Genomic DNA, 8,204 nt, shown 5'->3' with positions numbered 1-8,204 from the left:
CAAACTGATGGACGGTGGCTTGGCAACTTCTGCCAGTTCCCTCAGGACCTGCGGATGCATCTCATCAGGTCCATGGACTTGTGCACCTTCATGTTCCTTGGCTGGTCTCTAGCCTGATCTTCTCCTACAGTGGCCGGTTCTTTATTCTCCCAGTCCCTGCCTTTGCCTGCTGTGACGTGGACGATGTGGCTTGGGCACTTTATGGTGCACTTAAGGTGCTGAACAAGTGTGTTTTGTTCTTTTTATTGACTCAGCCTTAACGTATTCAAGTACTTAAATGTTCTTGCTTGGTATGGATCTGTTTTTAATAGGGCACATGCAGAATGCCAGGGTTGTCAGCGAAATGAATGCAGTCCTTTTCCAAAAATTGTTTCTCTGTTGTTTGGGAGGCAGCCTGTACCTAGGTGAATTTTTCAGCAAGTGTTGAAGGTTGGCTGTGTTGGCTCTGTCAATTCAACATGTGGTGTATCTGAGCAGAGCAACAGCTGGACAATCCCTGACCCTTTTTTCTTCCAGAAATTGTTTGTGCCCTTCTTAAAAGTGGAAGGTAATTGGGTGGGTAAGTGTTAGTCATGAGAGGTGCTGATGAAAGTGAGAGACTCTGAGAATACCAAAGGCAGGACAACTTTTAAATGTAAAACATGAATGTGTTTCCAAATTTAGACAGGGCCAAATGGGGTAGAAGATGTGTAGTAATTCAAATACAATTACCGTTATGTTTGTGCTTTATTTTGAAGCATCTGAAGCCTGAAAAAGGCTGTTTGGGGCTAACAAGTGTTATTGCCATGTTCTACCAATGCAGACTCCTCTCGTTCTCTGTGTGCATGCTGTAGTTCTGATTAGGAGTCAAAATTTGTACAGGCAGGACCTCAAAGTCTCTAAAAGCTAATGTGTTTCATATCCAGAATTAAAAATGTCCCATTGCAGTGTAACTGGATCTCGATCTCTCACGCAGACTGTGCTGAGCCCTTCTGGGAGGATGCTTCAAATGTGTGTTGGTCCCCAGCTGATCCCCAGCCTTGTGTGGGTTCCGCAAACTGGGCTCTCTTGTTCATGGTGTTTAAAAAAAAAAAAAAAAAGCTGGGGTGGCATTTTGTTGAAATGCTTGGTTTGAGAGGTCCTGTTAACCGCTAAGGCCGTTTTGGAGAGGTCACGGGTGGGTAAGGACAGTGGTAAGTAAACTACAAAATGAGGGAGAGTGTTTGACATGGGATACACTTTTTTTTTTAACCTCCTTCGTTAATAACAGCACAGACTTTTTGAACTTTTCACTCACAACATCTCTGGCTCTTCATTTGGTGGAAGCCGATTGCTGTCAAATTTGGTATCTTTCTCTAGTTTTACCTCTGAAAGAACATATGGGAGAAATGTATTACATTAAAAAAGTAAAAAGCTTTGGGGAGGAGGTGGCAGAGATAAGCAGGTGCACTCAGAAACAGCTTGGCACTATCTGTTGCAGGGCTGCTCCTGTGAAAGTGTTGGCATGCTCAGTGGCAAGGAAGCAAAGACCTCTGCATTTCGATGTTTGTGAGAAGTTCCAGTATGAACAAACGGCTTAGATGAAAGTAGCTCTGCTAGCTAATGACTGTAGCCCAGAGTTTGCTTGCTTTATCTCACTTCCAAACTAATTTCCTAACTTGCCTGCAATTTTTACTGGTAAACCCTGGGTAGGTTTTCTGTTCTCGGAGGTAAACCTTTTCATGATAAGCCTTACCCACTGACAGGGGAGCTGAAGGCGCTGAGCGTGGCAGTGGGTAGCTTGTCCCTGGCCAGCTTTCTCCCAGCACAGCTCTTTGTGTGCAGTTGCCTCCCAGATTTTGCCACAAGTTTGTATCTCAAGACAACTCCCTTTGCGTAGCTGGGACTCTGGCCAGACGCCGTAAATGTTCATGCAGTAACAGGGAATGAAAATCCCTTTACATCCAGCACAGCTTCCAGGGGCCTGTGTGTCACGGGGTTTTTTTTGTGTGGAGCGTGCGTTAGATTCCACCTTTCTGTAGGGAGATGTTGAAAGACTCTGGGTTGAAAGACCAACTCATCGTGTCTCTTCTGGTATTGGCGTTTTTGTGTCAACACGAGGTGTGTGTGAGCTGGGGAGGCTGGGTGCTGGCGGTGCTGGTTTGTGCCATTCAGAGCTCAGAAGGGCTGTGACTCCGTATCCTCGCAGAAGCGTTAGATGATTTTTGTTGTCAATGCATGTTGTAATTTAACCAACCAAGTGGAGGCTATGGAGCAGCCCTGTCCTAAAAGGTGTGTTTGTAAGATGGTAAATGCTGCCTAGAGGCGGTACAGCCAGAAGTGAGCTGGCTGGATGCTAGCCAAGAGCAACATCTGGGTAGTGAGGTGGGAGCTGGGCTCTTCTCTAAAGTAACAAGTGATGGGACATGAGGAAACGGCCTCAAGTTGCACCAGGGGAGGTTTAGGCTGGATATCAGAAAGAATTTCCTCACTGCAAGAGTGCTGAGGCATTGGAACAGGCTGCCCAGGGCAGTGGTGGAGTCACCATCCCTGGAGGGGGTCAAGAAACGTGTGGATGTGGTGCTTAGAGACATGGGTTAGTGGGTTGGGTGGGGTTGGGTTGAGGGTTGGACTTGGTGATCCTTGAGGTCTTTGACAACCTTAGTGATTCTGTGACAGCGTGGGCATCAGACACTGCATGGTAGCCCAGGGTTACCTAGTCCGTGGCAGCCTGTGTTCCCGCAGTATGCACTGCTGAAAGTCTGCGATGTTTCTAACACGGCTGAAGCATCCCAGCTAGCTTCAGCGCAGCCGTGTGCTGCTGGATCTCCAGCCTGACGTGTGGATCTGGCTGTGATGGGGTGGGCTGGGGGTGTCTGGTTTTTCCACGCCTGAGCACTGGAGCTGGTGCGGGTCAGGGGAACAGGCTGGTTTTGGGTATCAGTGTCTGCTCCCATTGTGGTGGGTGCCTGCTGAGCTCCTGTCAGACACAAAACGCTGGTTGCCTGCTCATGCGGATCAGCAGCCAAGGGCAATAATACAGAGAAACGCTTGCATTAGCAGCCCTGTGCAGTGTCGCACAACTTTGGTACCAATGCTCCGGACTAGCGGTCTCAAGTTTGAAGAACAGGCATAGGAAATTCTGAAGAGGCTGCTTCTGTTTGAAGGGGTGTAATACTCTGGGGCTTTTCTTCTTGGCTGTTGCAGCAGACTCATTACTGATTGGATTTCATGAACACAAATTCCTGAACTTTTTTTAGCCTCTCTGCTTTCCACCATGGACCAGGATTACGAGAGACGTCTCCTGCGCCAAATCAACATACAGAATGAAAACACAATGCCTTGTGTAAGTATGAGCAGGCTATGCTGCATGGCCTCAGTCTGGCTGTTAAGTTTTGTCTTTGTAACTGTGTTCACTTGAGCTATTGAAAGATATGTGACCTCTTTGAAGCAAACCTTAGTCTTTGATTGTGCTCTGAGCAGGTGTGAGTTCCTGAGCTTGACTACAGCAAAGCTGTTGAATATGTAAACTTGGTTTAGGTTGCAAGAAGGAGTCAAGATATTTTTATGTAGCTCAGTAATGCCTTTTTACTAAATTTCAGTAAGTACATGTGGAACTTAAAAAAATAGAGGGCTAACAAACAAGCAAACCGACCGTAGGGCTTGGCGAGATAATAGAGGCCCCCAAGATGGTCGGGGGCTGAGACCTGTGTTGCTTAACCTGGAGACAATGAGGCTCACGAGGGATGAAATTGTTGCTCTCAAGTAGCTGGTAGGTGGTTATGGAGAAAGTGGAGTCTGAGTCTTTTCAGAGGGATGCAGTGGAAGGGTTAGAGGCAACGGACACAAGCTGTGGTGGGGAATTCCAGTTAGATATTAGGAAAAAATGTTCACAGTGAGGGCATCCAAACACTGCGACAGGGAGCTTATGGGGTCATTGGCCTTGGAGATGCTGAAAACTCAACTGGATGAGGCTGTGACCTTCAATGTTACTTTGAAATCAGCCCTGTTCTGAGCTGGGGTCCTTTCTGACATAAATTATTCTATGGGGAAAAAAAAAAGTGACTGCAGTGGAGGAATCTGCTGCTCCCCCTGCAAGCAGTGTGCCCCACTCCAGCCTTCCACGTGTTTGCCTTGGCAACATCAGTTTGAGAAGGAGCGGTGAGAAAGAGGCCATTTAATTGCTGCTTTTGACAGAAGTTCCCATGGCAGTTGGACTCTGATGTGCTTAGTAGTTCTGTTAAGGGGATAAACGCATGCCTGGCTCTTCTACTTAGGCATATCCAGCTTTGACAAGACCTCATTGGTGTTTTTCAGGCCCCTGCTGTGATCAACACTTGTTCTTGTGTGTATCTTTTATTTCATAATTCAGGTAGCAGAGATGAGAAGAACCCTGACACCTTCCAATTCTCCGATGTCTTCTCCTAGTAAACACGGTGACAGATTCATTCCATCAAGAGCTGGAGCCAACTGGAGCATCAACTTCCACAGAATAAATGTAGGTTTTGCGCCCCTCTTCTACAGCTCAGTCTTGGAACTGAGGAAATGGTACCTTTTGTTTTGGCTGGCGTAGTCTGCTTACCTGCTGTGCCAGGGTCTTCTGCTGCCCCAAAAGAGTTCCTTTGTATGTATGTCTTCAAACAGGCTGCCCCTGTGGTCCAAGAGTCGTCTTCATTTGTTATTTTACCATATATCATGAAGTTTCTGTATGGTAATAGCATGTTTCTCCCTTTCAGGAAAATGAAAAATCACCAAGTCAAAACAGAAAAGCAAAGGATGCTACATCGGACAATGGCAAAGGTGAGACCACCTTTCTACCCCTTGTGCCACACCTGTAGCTTTTATTTCAAGCTGTTGGCAAGTTTGGAAGTCAAGGGAACACTGACGCTTTCATGCTTATGCAAAAACTTGTGCTGGTGTTTTAGGAAATGCCCACATCCCAGGAGTGAATACCAGGTCACCTCGATAGGCTTCTTACTAGCATCTGGGAAACAAGACACTGTTTGTGTCCCTTGATCTATTGTGCCGTGGAAGCACTTTCCTGATGAGGTGAAAGGAGGGGAAGCTCGCTGCTAGTCTTGATTCCAAGCTGGGGCCCAGGCCTGTTAAGAGGTCCTGTGAATGTACGAACCAGGCAGGCGTGATCCTGCTGCTTCCTGCAGAGCTGTTCACTGCTTCCAGGTTTTCTGCCTGAGTGCTTGTTTGGGTTCACAGATGGCCTTGCTTACTCTGCCTTGCTGAAGAATGAACTCTTAGGAGCAGGGATCGAGAAAGTGCAGGACCCCCAGACAGAAGACAGGAGACTGCAGCCATCCACTCCAGAGAAGAAGTCTCTCTTCACTGTAAGTTGGTTCCTTTGCGTTAAAACCAGTGGAGGCTGCACTTGTGCATCACAGGAGCAAAGCTGCTAGTGCGAGTGTGTTAGTGTTGTGGCTTGATGAAGATAAGCGGTTGATAACAAAATTTGTTGGCTTGTAAAGAGAACAGAAGTATGTGCAGCAAGCTGCGTACTTCCTATTTCTGTACTGGCAGGGAAGCTGAGTTAGAACCAAGGTGTTCTGGTTTTTTTGGACAGTGTGTTAAATGACCAAAGCAGACTTTTGGACCTCAGTGGAGATGAGGGATGGTTTTGTATGGTTCCAGAGCACCTGGAAAAGGGAGGAACTGAAAAGGCTGGAAAATCTGACCATGGGTGTTGGAGTTAGCTAGGCATTGGGCACCAGTGCATGTTGCAAGCGATCCTCTAGGTCTTGTGCGTGCTGGGGTTCTTACTGGATATGTTTTCTTTGTGCAGTATTCGCTCAGCACAAAACGCTCCAGTCCAGATGATGGCAACGAGGTCTCGCCGTATTCCCTGTCTCCTGTCAGCAACAAAAGGTAATACTGATTCTCCACAGACTGCGAGAAGGGAAGGGTTGTGACAGAGGATTCAGTGAGGTTCTCTAAGGCTGCTTTCTAAGGCACCCGGAATTGCTATGGGAATTGGTTTTGGAAATCTGGGGAGATAGTAAGTAGGGACAGTCAAGTTCTAAGGACTTCTGCAGGTGCCCAGGCTGCCTAGATACTTAATATGTCTTGGCCAACTTGCAGTAGACAGTTTACCTTTTTGCTTCCCAGCTGCTAGAACCTAATTCCTTCCAGTCTTACCTGCTGGAAAGAATTTTGCTGCCTCTTTGTCTACAGAAATGCAGGTATGCTTTAAAGAGTGGCTACATCTGTGTCTACCATGTTCTGTGATGTTTTTATATCTCTTTTTGTAAACAGTCAGAAGCTGCTAAGATCACCTCGAAAACCAACTCGGAAAATCTCAAAGATTCCTTTCAAAGTGCTGGATGCCCCAGAGCTGCAGGACGACTTCTACCTGAACCTAGTGGACTGGTCCTCTCTTAATGTCCTCAGCGTTGGCCTTGGGACTTGTGTTTACCTGTGGAGTGCTTGTACTAGCCAGGTACAGCCATCATCAGTGTCTGGAGATTGAAGTACCTGTTGCTGTAGGTCTTTCCCAGCCATAGCTTCTTTCAGAGCTGTGCTGTGTGAGGGATTCAGCACCTGCAGTGCTCTGTCCCAAACGAGGTACTTGTCGGTGAAGCAGTTAATAGTGTAGTATGACAATAACAAATCTTTTTTATTCCATTCTCTCGTACTTTCAAGGTAACCCGACTGTGTGATCTCTCTGTGGAAGGAGATTCTGTAACATCTGTGGGCTGGTCAGAACGGGTCAGTATAACATTGTCAACAATGGCAGGTGAAATGCTTGTAATTTAAACGCTGTCATTGTAGCTGTATAGCTCTCCTCACAGGTTTTAACTTCTTGGGTTATTTTCCTGTATTTCCTTCAAGCTCCCTGTATGCATCACAAATCAAATGTGTTTTCCTATCTGCACTATTTTTTTCTGCTAAATGAGGGGCATAGAAAGCAACCTCTTGTATCCAGAGGTTCCTGGAATGTGTCGATAACAAGTCTGCAGGTGTTGTGCTGGACCTTGTTCTCACCAACAAGGAAGGGCTGGTGGGGAACGTGAAGCTCAAGGGCAGCCTGGGCTGCAGTGACCATGAGATGGTGGAGTTCAAGATCCTTATGGCAGTGAGGAGGGCACACAGCAAACTCACTACCCTGGACTTCAGGAGAGCAGACTGACCTCTTCAGGGATCTGCTTGGTAGAGTACCATGGGATGAAGCTCTGGAGGGAAGAGGGGCCCAAGAAAACTGGAGAATACTTGAGGATCACCTCCTCCAGGAGGTTCACCTCCTCCAGGCTAGGAGCCATGCACACCAACAAAGAGGGAGTCAGGCAAAAATGCCAGGAGGCCTGCACGGATGAACAAGGAGCTCCTGGACAAACTCAAACACAAAAAGGAAGCCCACAGAGGGTGGAAGCAAGCACAGGTACTCTGGGACAAATACAGAGAAACTGAGCAACCAAGGATCAGGTTAGGAAAACTAAAGCCCTGATAGAATTAAATCTGGCCGGAGACATCAAGGGCAACAAGAAATGCTTCTATAGGTGTGTCGGTGATGAAAGGAAGGCCAGGGAAAATGTGGGCCCTCTCAAGAAGGAAACAGGAGACATGGTTACCCAGGATATGGAGAAGGCTGAGGTACTCAATTCCTTTTTTGTCTCAGTCTTTGCTGGAAAGGGCTCGAGCCACACTGCCCAAGTTGCAGCAGGCAAAGGCAGCGACTGGGAGAAGGAAGAACTGCCCACTGTATGAGAAGATCAGGTTTGAGACCATCTAAGGAACCTGAAGGTGCACAAGTCCATGGGACCTGATGAGATGCATCCACAGGTCCTGAGGGAGCTGGCAGATGAAGTTGCTAAGCCACTGTCCATCATATTTCAAAAGTCAAGGCTGTTGGCCAAAGTGCCCAGTGACTGGAGAAAAGAGAATATTGCACCCATTTTTAAAAAGGTTAAAAATTAGGACCCTGAGGCTTAGGCTGGTCAGTCTCACCTCTGTGCCTGGCAAGATCATGGAGCAGATGCTCCTGGAGACTGTGCTAAGGTACATGGAAATAAGGAGGTGACTGGTGACAGCCAACATGGCTTCACCAAGGGAAAATTGTGCCTGACAAAGTTAGTGGCCTTCTACAACGGGGTCACAGCATTGGTGGATAAGGGAAAAGCAACTGATGTCATCTACCTGGACTTGTGCAAAGCCTTTGACACTGTCCTGCACAATATCCTTGTCTCTAAGTTGGAGAGACACGGTCTCAACAGGACCACTCAGTGGATGAGGAACTGGCT

The 8,204-nt window shown here is 47.3% G+C and overlaps 1 protein-coding gene across 1 annotated transcript; it reads left to right on the top strand.

The window, feature by feature from the left end:
• Positions 1-3,162: 3,162 nt before the first annotated feature.
• On the top strand, positions 3,163-6,703 carry LOC104461152 (fizzy-related protein homolog; the record flags this gene model as incomplete). Its single annotated transcript, XM_010072630.1, has 7 exons — positions 3,163-3,304; positions 4,331-4,456; positions 4,695-4,758; positions 5,173-5,300; positions 5,753-5,835; positions 6,223-6,406; positions 6,610-6,703. Coding segments are annotated over exons 1-7 (748 nt in total), but the record flags the coding sequence as incomplete, so codon positions are not given.
• Positions 6,704-8,204: the final 1,501 nt, after the last annotated feature.

Source organism: Pterocles gutturalis, unplaced genomic scaffold, assembly GCF_000699245.1.
Source record: "Pterocles gutturalis isolate BGI_N339 unplaced genomic scaffold, ASM69924v1 scaffold20657, whole genome shotgun sequence".
NCBI classification, from domain to species: Eukaryota; Metazoa; Chordata; class Aves; order Pterocliformes; family Pteroclidae; genus Pterocles; species Pterocles gutturalis.
The sequence above is the reverse complement of the archived record's forward strand: the minus strand, read 5'-3'. Positions and strand labels throughout refer to the sequence as shown.